Below are 15,785 nucleotides of genomic sequence, written 5' to 3'. Positions count from 1 at the left end.
AACTGATTATTTTGCAGTGGTGTCATTTTTTTTTGATAGATAAATAGATAGATAGCAACGAATAACTCCGATCAAGATACACTGTCAGTACACACATCTTTTCCATTTAAAATTATATTTTAATTGATGATTTCAAACTACATTTAGTGGTATTTCTTGTACAAATGCCTGACATCATTTTCCTTCCAGGATGCTGCCATTGCTTTAAAAATTGTACCAGCAGTCCCACGTGCCTTCGTGCTTGTGGTTTGACGTCACGCCGCTTATTGGGTGCTATCGGTTCCAGAGCAGCTGCACGCGATAAACCTGATTTATATACACACACAGAAAAAAACACTACCATGAGCAGGGTTTCACTGAAATACATAAAGAATTTATAGTTGGTAAAGGTTTAGTGTGTTGTTTAATAGGGACATGGCCTGTCCTGCGAGCCTGCGTCACGTTTGTTGAGCATGATTCAATAGTTTTGTTGCGGTGTCGCAGCTGGTCTTAGCGGCTTAAAACTGCGTTTAGAGGAAAGAGCAGGTAGACCGGCCGGCGCGCGCGCGTGTGTGTGTTTGTTTGTGTCCGGACGAAAGCCTGAAATAATAATAGTAATAATAATAATAATAATAGCAAGCAGCCATGATAACGTCAACTCCCGAGACTTCAGCCGGCCGCCCCTCGCGCTCCGGGAGACGCAGCGCCACTAGTGCAGCCGCCGCAGCCGCCGGAGGCTCTCCGTCCTCGGTAAGCCCGACCCGCCTGAGCCGCCTGCAGGAGAAAGAGGACCTGAGGCAGCTCAACGACCGCCTCGCCAACTACATCGAGCGCGTGCGCCAGCTCGAGAATGAGAAGTCGTCCATGCGCCTCCTTCTGGAGGAGAAAGAGGAGACTACAAGCCGGGAGCTGAAGAATGTCCGCCAGCTGTATGAAACGGAGCTGGCCGACGCTAGGAAAACTCTGGACAACACAGCGAATGAGAGAGCCAGGCTTCAGATAGAGTACAGCCAGCTGTGTGAAGACCACCGCAAGCTAGTGGCCAGGTAGGAGAACCGCATCCAACACCTGCCTAGAGTAGATATGCAAGCATGGGTATTGTGTCAAAATCTTAAATCAAAAGTGGAAAAAATATATTTCACAAAAATGCACTTAAAATTTGTGTATTTGTATACACAATGCTATTTATGCAATACAGTTTCCCCTCACTGGAACTCATCAGTCCAAACCTGTTCTGCCTAACCATGATAGTGTGCACAGCCCTGACCTCAATCCCACTGAAGACCTTCAGGAGAAATGTGACTCCGTCTATAAAAACCGAGCTGAAATCTTTTTTTTTTTCTTTTTTTTTTTTTTTCAAAATTATTGTTTTTTACCCACAAAATACGGGTCACAAATGGGGACACCATCTGGACATTCTCACTTGCCATCAGTGTCTTGTGGCTAAATGAGCACAAATTCTAATCAAAATCTATTAAAAAGTCTTCCCTGAAGACTTCCCAAAAAACCCAAACATTTAAATTCTATGGTTAGGTGTCAACCAATGTGTGGCCATTAAAAATAAATTCTGAATGTATGTTAATATTGTCTCACCAGCATTTTTTTTTTTACAGTATATGCTCTTGCTTACTGTTATTGATTTGCAAGTGTGAATATTAAATTTAATATTAAGAAATTTAAAGAGGGGGAAAATCCTCTCAAAACAACTTGCATGATACACTTTAGCATTTTTAAGTCCTAAGTCAGCAACATGTTCATCAACTTGTCGATTTTTACTTTAGTCAACAGTGTCCTACGTAAGCAACAATGCCATTGGACTAGGCCACTTGCCTCTGTGTGTTTCCAGTGAGAATTAGCTATTGCTTTTGTCTATTGCTTGGCTATTGCAAGAGATTATATTTGTCATTGTACACATACCAACAATCATTGTTTTCCAATCACTGGTGCATTGTTTTTTTTTTTTTTTGTGCAGAAGCTTCATACTAAATACTATGGTATTTTTTAAAACATGATCCCCAAATATGTAACCATCACACTGCTTCAAATTTTCAGATTGCACCCTTTCTTGAAAGAATGTCGCCAAATGTAATTACATTATTCAATGAAAGCTTAGGTTTTCATGCAATATACAAATAGGAGGCTCACAATTTCTTTCCTACAAGCCACCTGGTTGTGGTTAAAGGCTGGCATCAGGACTGGAATTTGGTGGAACAAATTTTTTTTTGTTGTTGCTGCGGGGCAGAAGAAGAGCCACATTCATGAATGTATGGTGCATTTATGGCATGGTCTGCCTGGTACTGGTCCCATTGGTTTACGTTAAACAATTAATTCAGCTATATATTTTTTTTTGCATATATGGAGAAAAACTCCAGTTTAACTGTTAAAAGTTGTTTGAGAGTTTTTTCTCCTAAACACCTTGGAATTTTGCTGGCAATGTTCTTTAAGAGCAGTGCAGAAGAAGAGTGCAATTTTTTTTTCTTTAAAAAAGTCAGAATATTAACAAATATTTGTATTAATGTGATAACTACTTTATGGGAAACCCTCTATACAAAATACTCTTTACAAAACCCAAAGCACTTCTGGGCTTAACCCCAAATTGCACCAAACCACTCAAGATCATGAGGTAGAGTCACTGAGGCATGCCGAAGTTTTTAACAAAATGTTAGTAATAAAATGCCTGCTTTGATGCTTAAAGGACATTGAATTTATAATTATTATAATTATAATTGTAGAAATAATAAGAAGGAGGCGGACCTGAGCAATGCAGTGGAGCGCTGGAGGAATCTCGAAGCTGCTCTGAACTCCAAAGAGGCAGACTACGCTAATTTACTAGCAACTAACCGGAGACTGGAAAATGAAGTTGCAGACCTCACAACACAAGTGGATAATGTGAGTTGTGCCATTTATTGTCATTTAAATATTACAGGAAAAAAATATATGCCAGGTACAGCAGGAGACTGTGGGCTGAATTTATGATGATGTATAAAATTATGTACATTTCAATATACAGGGAAGGGTCCAAGTAACAAAAAAATTCATTCGGTGAGGAACATTTCTGCAGCTGAAAATGTCACATTGATAAGAGAGATTTGCCATTAGAGAGGCACCAATTGATCAGCGCATGATCAAACGGTTTTCAGCTTAAATCGTCCATGATGCGTGATTTAATTTATACAGAAAGCTATGACCAGTAACCTGGAGAAAGTCCTATAAAAGTCCTTTGGAGAAGACATAAAAGTCAGTCATCCATGTTTTATTATATACATTTAATTAATTTTGCAATAATTGTTAAAAAAAAAGGTCAACATTGGAAATATGTATCAAGAAAATTGCAATGGTTGCATTTCTACCAGACAGGGCTGCCAGGAAGACTACAGTATCTCAGGGCTTACTTTCTTCTTCTTGGCTGCCAGGTGTGGAACCTCATGTGGTCTAATGCTGTGGTAGAATTATTGTTCAATTTATTATTTAAGAAGTATTCTATTGCTGCCATGTAATCAACTGGTTGGAAAGTTGCATTAATTAATAGGAGTAAAGATTTTTAATCCATGTCCTAGATCTTTCCTCCTGGGTCTTAGTCTTTGTTCTATTCATAGTGTATCTTAGTTCTATTCATATCACGGGTATTTCAGTGCTTGCCCAGTTGCTCCTGGCCTCATTGAACGTGAAATTCAGCGGTATGTGATCCTCAGAAAGTGTTGTCTGTATCCCATCAGTGGTAAAAGGATGGAAAAGAACAAATTGGGATTATGGGTATTAAGAAGTATTCTATTGTTTGCTCAGCTTAACTCAATGTAAATACAAATTCTTGTGTAGCTGGATGCAGCCTTGCAGAATGCCAAAACTCAGGTTAATTCAGAGATGCTTCGTCGAGTCGACGCAGAGAACCAGATGCAGACCCTCCACGAGCAGATGGAGTTTCAGAAGCAGCTCAGTGAACAGGTGGGAAGCGCTTTATCCTACTTGGGTATATTTGTTTCTCTGACCTCCTACTTCGAAATCAGTATTACCCATGTAAACTGTCGTGAGCTGTGATAGTGGTGCTGAACAAAGGAATACACTGATACAACATTCTTTTTATCCATGTATAATTGTTTACTATTGTAAAACATCTGTAGAAGTTAATTCCTGTGTAAAGAGTGTATTATAATCAATATGTATCATACAGTATACCTGTACATAATACATAATACATACATAATGTTTGTATTCTTTTTCTAAAATTGCTCCCTTTGTGTACATCACTCATCTAGAACACATTGTTGTTAAAAGCCTTTATGGTCTTAACACTCAAAACAACTAAAATCTCAAACCACCAACATTGTAATGTTTACAGTTATAATTGCAGTTATAAATATCACCTACAGGAAGTGCAGGAGATGAGGAGTCGGTACGAGAGTCGTCTGGTGGAGGTGGATTCAGGAAGGCAGAAGGAGTTTGAGAGTAAGTTAGCAGATGCAATGCAACAGCTACGACGAGAGCATGAATCCCAAATCCTGCAGTATAAAGAGGACCTGGAGCGCACCTTTAATGCTAAGGTACAGTGTCCAGGCCATTCCCCTCTCGGATGTAACTTCTAACTAATGCATGAGCATTTGGAAATACTATAAGAAAAAGGACACATTCAATTTTGCCAAATGGCCAAAAAATGCAGGGTGTGTGTAGCTGAAAACCTATTCCTTGCTCTTCGTTTCCAATAACTGGTCAGAAAAAAAAGGTGGTGGAAAAGAGAAACAAACCTTTGCCAAATCACAGAGAGCACAGAACTAGAACAGACAACCATAAATAGTCAGTATTGTGTGTTATTTTTCTCTCTTTGTGTGTGTAACTCATTGTGCGATAGACATAGACATTGGGTTGTTTCAGAACTCAAATCTTTTTTTTAATGCAATCAAATTGGCCAAAGGTTTGCTTGGATTTAAACTAGGAGGCTTATAGATGAGACGTTTTGATCCTCATCTAAGTGATTGCTGTGTTCTCACCTGCACAAATGAAGCACATGAAATAGAAAAAAAGTACTATAAGATTAAAGTGCAAGATGTGACACATACACATAGCACACATAATATGAAGAGTTGACAATATGAAAAGAAGTGCAGCATATATCGTTTAATATAGAGTGCACACTAAATATACAAAACAGTAAGAACATCAGGATAAGTTACATGTTGTAATATTGTTTTGCATAATTTTTGCATACTGCATGCAATTTTTTTTGTTGCAGTGTATGCACAGAAAATAAATACATGCTGTATGTAGTATGTTTTAATTAATTTATGTATTGCAGTTGGAAAATGCCAAGCAGGTAGCCTTAAAGAACAGTAATTATGCCACATCTACCAGGGAAGAGCTGGAAGGAACCAGAATAAAATTGGAGTCCCAGTCCAGCCAGATAAGCAGCCTGCAAAAGCACGTAAGGAATAGATTACACATTTTATCATTGTGTCTCCAGTTGATTGTGTTTTCTAGCACAGTTTTATTGCAAGTTGCTGACTAGGTTCCTTTACGTATTATCCAATTATACAAAACTCTTTGTTAAAAGATATATGCACATTTTAAGTAAATGTAATAACTCAATGGCTGTGTATTTAGAAAAACTAAAATAAAATGAAAATTTTTTTTTTTAACAGTATAGCTGCTGATATTTATTAATTTGATCTTAAAATGAGGAATTTGCCATATCTGTATGATTAAAGAGGACACAGGTTGTGCAACCATTTTAACATTTTTACAAACAGTATTTATCTATCTATAATTTGCATCAGTTGCATCATTAATGAGTAAAGTGATTAAAAGAGCACCTGTGACAGAACCGCGAGCTGGAGGCACGAGTGCAGGACTTGGAGCGAGCTCTTGACCGCGAGAGGCAGCTCAGTCATCAGCGGCTCTCCCAGAAGGAGCAGGAGATGGCCGATATAAGGCAACAGATGCAGGCACAGCTCGAGGAGTACCAGAGTCTCCTGGACATTAAACTTATGCTGGACATGGAGATCAATGCCTACCGCAAGATGCTGGAGGGAGAGGAGCAGCGGTAAGACGTGAAGCATTTACCCAAGAACGTTTTACGTCTTCCAACATATATTTCTGTAACATCATACTGCACACAGAACACAAGATCTATATGTCCCTTTGCATAGTGGACAGACTGCTAAGAAATACTGTAAAACATGTTTTCTGACTTTATCTGATGTTGTACTTTTATTTATTTAATTTTGCTCTAAAAAATTTTTTATTAATTTTTAATTTGTTGTTTAGTTTCTTTATACATTTCTCTGTTCAGGCTAAATCTCTCCCCAAGTCCCTCTCCGCATGCACCTATTGCCCGCACACACGTTCATGCCACACGCAAAGGCTGGGGAAAGAAACGGAAACATGAAGGTGGCACGGGTCTTTCTCCGAGTTGCAAAGTGTCCCAGCGCTCATCCGCTCGTGGCTGTGTTTCCATTGATGAAATAGACCTCGATGGAAACTTCATTAAGCTCAAGAACAACTCTGACATGGTAGGCCCTTATTACAGGGTTACTTGACTTCAAAAAAGTATACAGTGGAACCTCGGATTACAAGTAACACGGTTTACGAGTGTTCCGGAAGACGAGCAAAGATTTTTAATAAACTTTGACTTAAACGAGCGTTGTCGTGGTTTACGAGCTCCGAGTATCATGTATAACGCATGCGCTTCTTGTTTTGACACTTCGTCATCACAACTGAGCCAATGGTTTTTCTCTCCCTGGCGCTGCGGGTATTTATCTCCCCTGCTGGGTCTTAGTGCTCATCTCTTACTGGTATAATCAACATCCGTGTTTGTGTATGTGTGTGTGTGTTTTTTTCTTTCTCTTGCGCTGCAGAGTGTGTGTGTTGTGTGTGTGCGCATAATTTGACACTGCCGGTTCTCACACACACACACACACACGCACTCTTTCTCTCTCGCCTTTACTGTGTGTGTGTTGTGTGTGTTTTTCTTTCTTGTGCTGCAGAGTGTGTGTTGTGTGTGCACGCGCATAATTTGACACCGTTGCCGGTTCACACACACTTTCTCTCTCTAGCCTTTAATGTGCGTGTGTGCGTGTGTGCGTGTGCGTATGTGTGTGAAACAGAAAGGGGGTGCTTCACTCACACACAACCGGCACAGTGTCAAATTACGCTCGCACACACACATAACACACACTCAGCAGCGGAGGAGAAAGAAAAACACACACACACACAGCGCCTGTGCGCATAAATGGAAACACTTATTGGTCGGGATTTATTTTTACTTTTTTTAACGTAACATGCAGGTTAATTTGTTTTATTTTTCCTTTATATTTTCTGTTAATTATTTTTATGTATTTATTTTTTTTGGGCTGTGGAACGAATTATTTTAATTTCCATTATTTCTTATAGGAAAATGTGCTTTGATTTAAGCGTGTTTTGGAATACGTGCCCGCTTCCGGAACAAATTATGCTCGTAATCCGAGGTTCCACTGTAGTTGTTTTAAGTTTTTTTTTGCTTAATAAAAATGTTTAAGATCAAGTCCAAAACACACATTATTGTAATCCTTTTTCCAGAGTTATTTTATTAACTGGTGGTAACTGTTATTTGATATGAGGGTTATAATCTGTTAATGGTTACTCTTTCAGGATCAGCCACTAGGAGGCTGGATAGTGAGGAGGAGTCAACCAGGAGGACCAGACATCACCTATAAGATTCCCTCATCCTACACCCTGGCTGCCGGACAAACATTGACGGTTCATGAATATGAAAATATACACATCTGAATATGAAATTAGATAGTCATAGTGATGTATAATGTTTGTGTGTGTAATTATATTGTGCAAAATTATGGGCAGGTGTGAAGAAATGCTGTAAAGCAAGAATGCTTTCAAAAATATATATTTTCATTGTTTATTTTTATCAATTTACAAAATACAAAGTGAGTGAACAGAAGAAAAATCTAATTCAAACCTATATTCGGTGTGACTACACTTTGGCTTCAAACCAGCATCCGTTCTTAAAATAGCACAAAGTAAGGGATGTCATCAAAGTATATAATTAACCAGTTACACCAAGCAGGTTCTAATGATCATCAATTTTATATGAAGATAACAGAAATCTGTGTAGGACGCTTAAACCTGAGTTAAACTGCGAATAGTATTGAAACGCTGCTACTAAGGGGAGGTTGTGGAAGATAGTTTGATGTCACAGGTCAGGCACTATGATAAGACTGAGCACAGCAACAAGATACAAGGTAGTTATACTGCATCAGCAAGTATCCCAGACAATGATTTCAGCTGCCTGGGGTTTCAACATGTCCTGTTTAAGTTATTTTGATGGAGCACACAAAAACTGGTCAATGTTGAGGACCACAGACACAGTGTCCGGGCCAGAGAAACTTAATGCAGCAGATAAAAGACACATTATGCTTACTTCCCTTCGACGTCAGATGATGAAACCGCTAGCCCAGGTACACTGCAGAGAAATCTAGCCAGAATTAATCTTTATGGAAAAATTGCAGCCCAAAAGCAATGCCTCCAATGTGGAACCAAGGACGCATTGTGTGAACTAAGTGATTCAATTATGCATGAAAACATATGAACTAGGGTAGAGAAAAATTTCAGCGAGCGATAAAAAATGTTAATATTTGGTTGTAGCAGGAGACAGGGTGGAAGGATGGAGAGTAGTACAATAATGAGGGTCTGCAGGCAACAATTAAGCATGGTTACTTGCAAATTTGGCGGTGTATTTCTGCAAATGGAGTTGGAGATTTGGTCAGGATTAATGGTGCCTTCAATGCTGAAAAATACACACATACTTGTCACTCATGAAATACAATAAGGGGGGCAGCAGATTGGCCCCAAATGTATAACTTTTTTCTTTTTTCTTTTTCCTAATATGCTCATTGTTTTATACCCAGATCTGGTCTGCAGGAGCCAGAGGGGAGCAAAAACCGACAAGTGATCTGGTCCTAAGTAGCCCTAAGACATGGGGAGCCGTGAACGATGTCCGGGTGTCTCTTTTCAATCTGTACAATGAAGTAAGGCTTATTGCATAATGCTCAATAATTAGCTGTTGTCCTTACCAAATAACTCAGTTCTCACACTGCTGTGATAGTGGTATATGGAGTTTAGGCACATGTACAGTAATCTTGTGATGTTTTCTATTTATTTATTTTTTTTCATGTTTTTTAGTTTTTTTAGACAATAATGCTCAACAGTTTGGGATCACTTGCTAATTTCTTTGTTTTTGTTTTGTGTGTAGTGATTTATTATCTACATTCTACAACAATACTGGGGATTTTAAAACTATGAAATAACACATGAAATTAGTTTAATAATTATGTAACAACAACCAGAACAGTCAGTTGTTATTTTAAGACACAGCGGTCAGCCTTTTTGGAATAGTTTTTGCCAGAACAGTATTGTCAAGTGCATTTGCAAAACCTATCAAGCACAATGATGAACTTGGCTTTCAGAAAGACCATCCCAGGAAAGCAAGACCAAAACTTATCTCTGCTGCAGAAAAGTTTATTTACCACTCTTAACTCTAATCTGAGTTGCAATTAACAGCAACTCAGATTAGAGCCGTTATGAAGGCTTTACAGATCATGAGCAGCAGACACAACTCAACATTAACTGTTCAAAGGAGAGAGATTATTGCATATTTTGGATGCCTTACAATGTAGAAAGAAAGACAAATCATGAACGACCATGGAGTGATCCAAAACTTTTGAGCAGTAGTGTATATTGGAAACAATATCTCTGTATAAGGGTCTGCTCTCTGCGGTTTATGTAGTAGCAGTGAACCATTTGTGGCTTTCAGGAGACAGCAGAGCGCTGCGTCGTGCGTCTGTCGGGTCGAACAGATGGAGATTCTGAAGAGGATCTGGACGAAGAGGGCAGCATTGGCTCTGAGATTCACCTCCGCCGCCAGGTAACATTCAGTTGGTTTTCTTTATAGATGATCACATCTTAAACTGATTATAAAAAGATTTCATGGGCAACATGTGCTCCATTTCTGCTTAACCTACCTCTTCAATTTTCCGTTTTCTTCTTTTCTGTAGTCGTTTTGAAATATTCATCCTAGATTTCATTGCAATTGACCAGCCTAAGATTCTAACACTTCCTTGTATTCATACTTGACCCAAATCTCCAAATTAACATTTAAACAAGACAACTATTTCACAAAAATGTAGGAAACATCTGATGTAATGATGATATGAAGTGATTAAAAATCACTTAATCTTAATTTATGATTTTTCTTGGCTCCAGCTGTTTTTAGTTATATTTCTTTTTTAATTTCCACTAAAAGTGGCTCTCTTTTCTTCTCCCTGCTGTCCTTGCTAACTTTCTTTGCCATCCATATTGCTATGTCTTCACTAAATTTTGCAAAAAATGCAAAGACAACCACAAAAAAAAAAAACACAAAAATGTGTAAACTTGCTTCGCGTGGCTTTCCACTGATGCAAACAAGTATTGAACGACTACCAGAAGTACGCAGAACTTAGCCGGCATTCGGTTTGGCTTGTTTTCAATGCTTTTATGCCAAGGCAAATTTCTTGCAAAAGTTTTTAAGGTTGAAATTCAATAGAATTTTAAAGGGATAAACTATGTCAAACTGTTATGTTTTTTTCAATCCCTTCTTTGGTGTGAATAGCATTGCCAGTTAGCCTATAGTACAATAATTAGTGGTTTGTCAAAATAGCGTGACCTTCATGAATGCAGTTTTGCTTTAAAACATTTAAGGGACATAAGCAGACATTTTGTTTAGTTTATTAATAACCAAATCACTTAAATTCTACTCCCAGTAATTATTGCCATCTTTAGCCCACATTTTTTGTGTGTGTGTGTTAAAAGGCCAAAAGAAAGAAAAAGAAATGTTGTGCTCTTTCCTGAGCTGTCCCAGTACAGTAGGTGAGACTTTGGTAATGCCAGCATAATCACTGTGCTGCTACTGTAGTTTGTGTGTGCTTTTGCATTCTGCAGCTTCCTCTTAAGAGCTTGATGCTTTTTATGCCAGTGTCATAGTTCTTACTGACTGTCTTTGATGTCTTATTATTGTCTGTTGCTGTTTTTATACACCAAGTAATTATTTAGCTATAGCCAACATTCACTATAAAGTTTTATTTTAAAGGTCTGCTGTTATTGATTCGTATGGTTTGCCAGCCCTCGTCTACCGTGTCCAGTGTTAAGCAGATACAGTACAATGCCATGCAAAAGTATTCTTACCCATCGAACATTTTCACATTTTATAATGTTACAACCACAATGTAAATGTATTTTATTGGGATGTTATGTGAGAGACCAACACAAAGTTACACAAAGTGGAAGAAAAATGATAAAAATCTAATTTTACAAATAACGTGAAAAGTGTGGCAAATGCATTTGTATTCAGACACTCTGAGTCAATACTGTTGTAGCACCACTTTTTGCTGCAATTACAGCTGTAAGTCTTTTGGCATATGTCTCTACCAGCTTTGCACATATAGAGAGTGAAATTTTTGCCTTTTCTTATTTGTAAAATAGCTCAAGGTGTGTCAGATCACATGGAGAGCACCTTCTTCCATACAGCCAATCAGGGGCGTCTGTGAGCTCACGCACGCGAAAGGAGCGGATAGCGCTGTCCTCCGAGTGTGGTACGCCGCCCACACATGATAGTCTTCAGCCCTCCCGACTGAGTGGTAGTAGTAGCCTTAATGTGGCAGCCCCCTAGTGACAGGGAGGAATTGGACATGACTAAATTAGGGAGAAAATCGGGAAAAAGTCAAAAAAAAATAAATAAAACATCTGAGGGTATTCACAGAACAGCTGTATTTATACTGTGATTAAATAAGAAACAGGTGGAATCTGGTAACTATTAAGGTGACTTGTAAAGGTAATTCGTTCCACTGGATTTCAGTTAGGGGTATTGAAGTAAAGTGGGCTGAATACAAATGCATGCCACACGTGTAAATAATTAAATCATTTATTTTTCTTCTACTTTACAATTGTGTGTCACTTTGTATGTAGTCTATCATATAAAATCTCAATAAAATACATTTATGTATGTGGTTGTAACGTGACAAATTGTGGAAAAGTTCACAGGTTTATGAATACTTTTGCAAGGCACTGTACAGTGTGTGTCTGGTGACCACTCATGACATTACTGTATTTGCAGTGGTGACAATTAATTGTTTTAGGAAGTGAGCAACATTTATACTTGTTCCATTCCTTTTCCAGTCCTGGTGTGTTTTACACAGCTGGCTACAAGTTTTCTCATTTGCTAGTAACACCTTTGTGCATGCATCCTTCCATGCTCTGCTTTCTGTCAGTCCTTTAATGAGGCTTTAACGACAGCATGGTTTTGGAAAATCATGGGCAAAAAAACCCAAGTAAGGCCTTTAAAATATATTAAAATCTGGCTTAAATGGCATTCCAACTTCTTTTTAAATCACTGCAGGACTGCAGTTATACTGAAGTCGTACAGTAGCAAAAATATTGTAACAGCTTAAATGCCAGCAAAAAGTTTCTAGCCAACAAAAGTGCTGTAGTCAGAAAATTAAGCTGAGGAGGGCTAGAGGATGATTAACATATTGTACAAGTGGTCTCCATTTCATCCCTGATATAGCTATCTGTACTGATTCATTGCATGAGCACAACCTGCTTGAATGCCCCACGTAGGCTGCAATCTTTCAAATATTAATTTCACTTTGAAAATGACTGTCATAATACTTGTGTTTTGATAGTTTTTAACACACCATCAACATTGTTACTCGAAAGTGTCGCTCTGTGTAGTGGAAGCAGATTTTTCAGGTAAAACGTACCCTTAGCAGATGAAGTTTCAAGACTTTCTCTTCCTTTATCCAATTATCTAATCAGACAATTAGCTAGCTTGCACACAAGTTATGAGGTTAACAGACTTGTACGCAGATAGGACAAGTTGTTATTTAAAAACCATTTAAACAGAAATGCTGAATATTTCTATTAGTAATAAGAAGTTTGTATCATTTTAGTGATTTGGTTCTTTGAATCTCGTTCATCAAAATGAACGAATCTTTTTAAAGTCATTTGGTTCATTTCATTCTTTTGATCAGAAATAAACTAAAATGTTGCATTTTCAATAAAAAAGACCCCCATACGTCTACATACACACATTTTGGCTATAGTTCCAGTAATGAAAATATTAAAATGCCGCTAAGTACATATTATAATAAACAGAATGAGTAGCTTACCTCTCATATCTTCCAGTATGCGTCGTTCTTTTGAGTCTGTTGCACTGCATAGCGTCTACTGTATGAGAGTCGTGTGACAAAGGAACAAACGACTCAGGATTTGAAGATTCGTTGAGAAACATTCAATTCTGTTTTCTGTGTACCACATTGCATAGCGCCTATTGGAGTCACGTGACTAAAGAACGAATGATTTAGGACTTGAAAACTCATTGAGGAGAACCGTTCAATTCTGTACTGCACTGCATAGTGTCTATAGGAGGCACAAGACTAAAGATGGAATACCTCGGAGTCAAAGAGTCGTTGAGAAAGAATCGCTCAATTGTTTCCTGTACATAACCAGGAAACAGGTTTTGCGATGATTTGAGCATGCGCCCCCCGTAGAAAATTAACGAATCGCTCTCCGAGTCATGTTAAAGATGCATTCAAAAAGAACGAATTGTTCATGAACGACCCACCAATTTCTATTGTGCTAACTACTGTACTGTAGCTAGCTTAAAATTAGCCATCATTGTAAACCACGAACTAATAAAGTTCTGACTCCATTAAACTCAGTTTAAAGTAGCATTTCAAATGTTTACATTTAGAATTGGCTCTATCCACCAATATTCCCAGTGAATCAAATTGACTTTTTAGTAAGTTCCTCCTCTTATCTTTCACTGGGTTTCTAACAAATCCTTTTTCAGATACTAAAGTTTAGAAAATAATGTAAAAGCAAGTCAACCAAAGAAAACTAAGAGGTCAAAAAGGGTGTGTTATTAACAGAATTGAAACACATTTTTTTCCCCCTCATTGTGAACATGTACCTAAAATAAATGTTTTTTTACACAGGGTTATGTGCCAAGTCAGGAGGCCAGTTGTGCAGTAATGTAACTGCCATCGATCTGTTGTATACTACACCAAATCTTTTACACAAAGTGTTTTCATGTATGTAACCATCATGCCCTAATATAGCAATTACAAGACCTGACAAGGCCTCATTTCTTACATGTGTTTGCATTTAATGGGGTATATAGGGCTAAGAGTAAATCAAGACCAGCAATATTAGTCTATAATTTTTTCCCCTTGTATTTCCAGGATCTGTTTTTCTCTATTTATTGTGCCTTGGAATTTATTGTTGTTGTTGTTATTATTAGTTGTTGTTGTTATTATTATCATTATTATTATTATTATTGCATTTGCTATATTTGCACATTACACAGGCTCATGTTAAGCTAACAGGGTGATTTTGTACAACTTGCCTGATTTGGTGAAAAGTTTCTGATGGCTACAATAGTAGACAGCCATTGAACTTGTAGCATTACTAAACTTTTCTTTGGAGTAATAAACTTTTCCTGTGTTTTTTTCCTTTTTGTTTGTATGTAAATTACTGTGACCCTTTTTTGTCACATGTTTATTGATTATTAATTTATTTTGCACAATTTAATTAAGCAGTATCCTGACACCCACCTAAAGATATGATTAAAATGTGTCAGAATTAGCTTTTCTTTTTTTTTCCCTTTTTTTTTTTTTTGCATATATAGAATGTATTCCCATGCCCTGACATTTGAATTGGAACAAGCCAGAAGACCTAAGTATCTAGAGACCTCAAGATCAACTGGTTAACTGTCATTATTGTCTATTTGTTTATTTCCCTAAAGTTTATGCTTTTATACCTACAAATTTAATAAAGAATAATGGATCTGTGGTTTGGTGTTAATTATCTTTTTGTAGTTGATTTCTGAAATAAAGTAATTATTTTAACATTTCTGGAATATGCATATTTTATAAATGTATTTATTTAATATTAATAACCTTGTGAGAAATTGTAGCGTTTAGTATGTTCTTTTGTACAAAAAATTGTGTTTTTATGTAAATTCTTCACAACTGCTCTGAAGTAGTAGCAAACAACACTGGACATGTTAATTAAAATAAATTCAATAGTTGTACTATATTAAACACTGCCTGGCTAAAAAAGGTCACTGTTAATATTTAAATAAGCAGCTGTTTAAGAGCTTTTAATTAGGTTACTGCAGTGATTTTATAGATGCTTGTGGCATCTTGCTGTGAGACAAAACTGCACATTCCAGGGTGGCCTTTTATTGTGAGCAGTATAAGGTACACCTGTGCACTACTCATGATGTCAGATCAGCATCTTGATGTGGCACACCTGTGAGATGGGATGGATTATCTCAGCAAAGCAGAAGTGCTCACTATCACACATTTAGACTGATTTGTGAACAATGTTTGAGAGAAATGGTAATATTGTGTATCTGGAATGAATTTTAGATCTTCAAGTCCATCTCGTGAAAAATCGGAGCAGAAATAAAGTTGTTGCGTTTATATTTATATTTTTGTTGAGTGTAGTTCTGACGCCTGCAACCCCTAACTGATGCAGTGAGTAGCTTCTGATTTATTAAACAACCAAAATTATTGGCCTGCATCAAGCAAAGAAAAGAACTAAGAAGATTGCTGAAATTACTGGAACTGAGTTAAGTATCTTACAGATATGTAAAATATGGAAGGAGAGTGCAGAATCAACTTCACAGAAGAAATGTGGTCTGAAAAAAATCGTGAATGACCGTGATCAGAGAATACTTAAACACTAGTTAAAGTTTCATTATAAAACTGTAACATTAGAAATCG

The 15,785-nt window shown here is 37.5% G+C and overlaps 1 protein-coding gene across 3 annotated transcripts; it reads left to right on the top strand.

Moving 5' to 3' along the window:
- The first annotated feature begins 316 nt into the window (after nt 1-316).
- On the top strand, nt 317-14,905 carry lmnl3 (lamin L3). Of its 3 annotated transcripts, XM_053513821.1 has the most exons (12): nt 317-1,025; nt 2,712-2,868; nt 3,796-3,921; nt 4,347-4,517; nt 5,267-5,392; nt 5,790-6,010; nt 6,260-6,479; nt 7,597-7,704; nt 8,871-8,990; nt 9,776-9,886; nt 10,810-10,866; nt 13,992-14,076. In XM_053513821.1, the coding sequence occupies exons 1-11, from the start codon at nt 625-627 to the stop codon at nt 10,846-10,848; spliced, it is 1,800 nt and encodes a 599-aa protein (XP_053369796.1). In that variant the 5' UTR covers nt 317-624; the 3' UTR covers nt 10,849-10,866; nt 13,992-14,076. The 3 variants fall into 3 exon arrangements, with proteins under 3 accessions (XP_053369796.1, XP_053369797.1, XP_053369795.1); XM_053513822.1 differs by lacking the exons at nt 10,810-10,866; nt 13,992-14,076 and adding an exon at nt 14,684-14,905; XM_053513820.1 differs by lacking the exon at nt 10,810-10,866 and having other exon boundaries at nt 318-1,025; nt 13,992-14,905.
- The last annotated feature ends 880 nt before the right edge of the window (nt 14,906-15,785 follow it).

Source organism: Clarias gariepinus, chromosome 15, assembly GCF_024256425.1.
Source record: "Clarias gariepinus isolate MV-2021 ecotype Netherlands chromosome 15, CGAR_prim_01v2, whole genome shotgun sequence".
Taxonomy (NCBI): Eukaryota; Metazoa; Chordata; class Actinopteri; order Siluriformes; family Clariidae; genus Clarias; species Clarias gariepinus.
The sequence above is the reverse complement of the archived record's forward strand: the minus strand, read 5'-3'. Positions and strand labels throughout refer to the sequence as shown.